General features: G+C 32.2%; 1 protein-coding gene across 3 annotated transcripts in view; it reads right to left on the bottom strand.

Moving 5' to 3' along the window:
• LOC106461816 (otopetrin-2-like) overlaps positions 1-2,509 on the bottom strand; it is a 59,806-nt gene that overhangs the window by 22,290 nt on the left and 35,007 nt on the right. For all 3 annotated transcript variants that reach the window (XM_022388893.1, XM_022388894.1, XM_022388895.1), the window contains exons 2-3: positions 1,149-1,312; positions 460-685 (exon numbers count right to left, since the gene is read on the bottom strand). In XM_022388893.1, coding sequence (XP_022244601.1) covers positions 460-685; positions 1,149-1,312 — 390 coding nt within the window. The remainder of the gene's footprint in view (positions 1-459; positions 686-1,148; positions 1,313-2,509) is intronic.

The following is a 2,509-nucleotide window of genomic DNA, read 5'->3' as shown; positions in this document are numbered from 1 at the left end:
CGGAACGAAGTTACGGAAAGTTAATTAACAAACGGAGATGTAACAGTTGGAATAATTTGTAGTATTTACAATGATGGCTTCTTAAGATGCAATTCATTAGAGTTTTTACATTAAAATGTTGCTAAATCACAATGATGAAAAGATTAACCAGTGACAGTTCTTATTAAAGAAATACAGAATATAAATAAACTCTTATAAATGGTACTGTATTTAATGAACAAAAATTGTCAAGAAGGAAAGGTTCTTGAAGAAATTTCTCAAATTACTTTTATAAAAAATTATCACCACAAATAAACTACATAGTAGAGAAATTATATATTGACATAAAAACCTGAAAAAACATAAGTTAAGAATATTATATTTAGTCAAAAATAAAAAATAAATATATAATTGCATTCTTGCAATTTCATTAAATATATTTTAAAATTACAAAATTATTTTAATCAAATATAAATTCACCCCTCTTTTTTCCAGCCACATTGGCCATTCTTTTCCAAGGTGGGTGTATTGGCCAGACTTGAACAAGAACCTAGGAATGAACTGCTGCAAGAGATAGGTTGCTGTTTCAAGTCCATAGTCAGTTGACCAGGTCGTTTCCTAGGACTTGTTTGAAGGTTACTTGTTGTTCCCAGACCAGAATCTTCACTTCTTTGGACTGGACACTCTTTTGGAATTAAAATGTCTTCTACAAAAAAATTAACATAGAATTCATGTCATTTTTACAATCATGGCAATTTATATATAATTCGACAATAAAACTTTTTTAACAAAAGACCAGCTATAATAATTTAAAATGAATTTTTAAAAAAATCTCGAAATTGACATGGACCTTGTTAAGTCAAACGAGAAAGTATATACATCCATCAACTGAATTTTCTTTTTGAAACAACTAAGTGAAAAACATAGAGTTATTAATGTGGTTCTGAAATACTCTATTGTTTTGATATAAATAGTGAGAGTTGTACATTCACTTAGAAATATGTTTTAAAACCTTAATAGCTATAATAATTTATAAAACAATTGTTGTTTTTTTGCATAGAATAGGAATTTAAACTTTCAACTGTATTAAATGCTTTTTTTTTCTTTCTGAAACATGGACCAAATTTATCTTGGGAAGCCTGACTAACTCTATCTACCAAATTTCTTACCTTGCTTGGCTAGATGGGTAGTTGTCACATCTATGTTCTTTCCAGGCATATTAATTGAACTGGTGGAAATATGTACAGAAGAATCATTCCTCACCAGATGATGTTCTTCAGGGGATTTGGATGCTTTCAATGGTTTTCGAAGTGACTGAGGTGAATCTGCCCAACTATAGAAAAATAAAAATATATAGACTGGTTGTTAACAACTCGGAAGGTGATTACTAACAAGTTGCCCCCCAGTGGCACAGCAGTATGTCTGCAGACTTACAATGCTAGAAACCAGGTTTTGATACCCATCGTGGGCAGAGCACAGATAGCCCATTGTGTAGCTTTGTGTTTAATTACAAACAAATATTAACAAGTTGCACATATTACAGCTAATTGTGCACCAGTTAATTCACCAGTGAATTTTTACTTGAAAAAAAAAGACAAACAATGAGGTGCATGATATGCTCTCTAGTCTCACTGATGACTAAAAATGGTCCGGGTAAAATGTTTTTACACTGGCCCTCCAATGGGATCAGTGAAGATGGATTCCTGAAAAAATCAGTGGGGTGATGCAGCTAATAGTGTATAGCCTACAATATATCTAGTATTATTCATATAGTTCACAAATTAAACAAAAATACACATTTAAGATTAAATTTTGTTTGCCTACTATTATTATGCTCATCAGCTGTTACCTGGAAAAAGAAAATAGTATAAAAAAAATCTAATTTTTTCAATGGAATTTTCTCAATGTCCCAACAGTCTAATCCATCCCTGGTGTGAGAAAATCAAACTGAAATAGGCTGTACAAAAAATCCCTTGTACACAAGACATGGAGGTTTATTGGGCAGTGTGCTATCCCTCTCTAGGTAAGGATGGCACAGATGCCCTTATTAAGGCAATACAAATGTCATCTGGATTTTCTTCTCTACAGGTCATCAGAAGCTAGATATGAAGAGCTACCTGACATAGTAGCTCTGTCTCCATGTATATTGCTGCTTTTCAATTATCCAGAGCATCCCAAAGTCGAAAACTGGCAAACAGCCAAAACTGAGATTTCTTATTTTTGTTCATCATCATCATCTTTCCTCAACAGGCCTAGTGCTTAACTAGTTCTAGCAGTAACTATAATTTTATCATCATTTGATAGAGTAAAACAGTCTTCATGATCTTTGACAACCTATTTTTATCATTATTCTATGTAAAATTTATAAACCTTTATATTAGGTCGTCAAGAAATTAATGTTGCTTTTTAGAACACTTTCATTAACCACCCCTCAAAAAACTTACATCGCGTATAATAGTTAAACGAACCGCCTAAACGTCACGTTAGTGCTGCCGATATAATGTGTGAAAGTTAGTATATTCTAATCCAG

This window comes from Limulus polyphemus, unplaced genomic scaffold (assembly GCF_000517525.1).
Source record: "Limulus polyphemus unplaced genomic scaffold, Limulus_polyphemus-2.1.2 Scaffold1037, whole genome shotgun sequence".
Lineage (NCBI taxonomy): Eukaryota > Metazoa > Arthropoda > Merostomata > Xiphosura > Limulidae > Limulus > Limulus polyphemus.
Note: the sequence above shows the minus strand (reverse complement) of the source record. Positions and strands in the feature narration are given on the sequence as shown.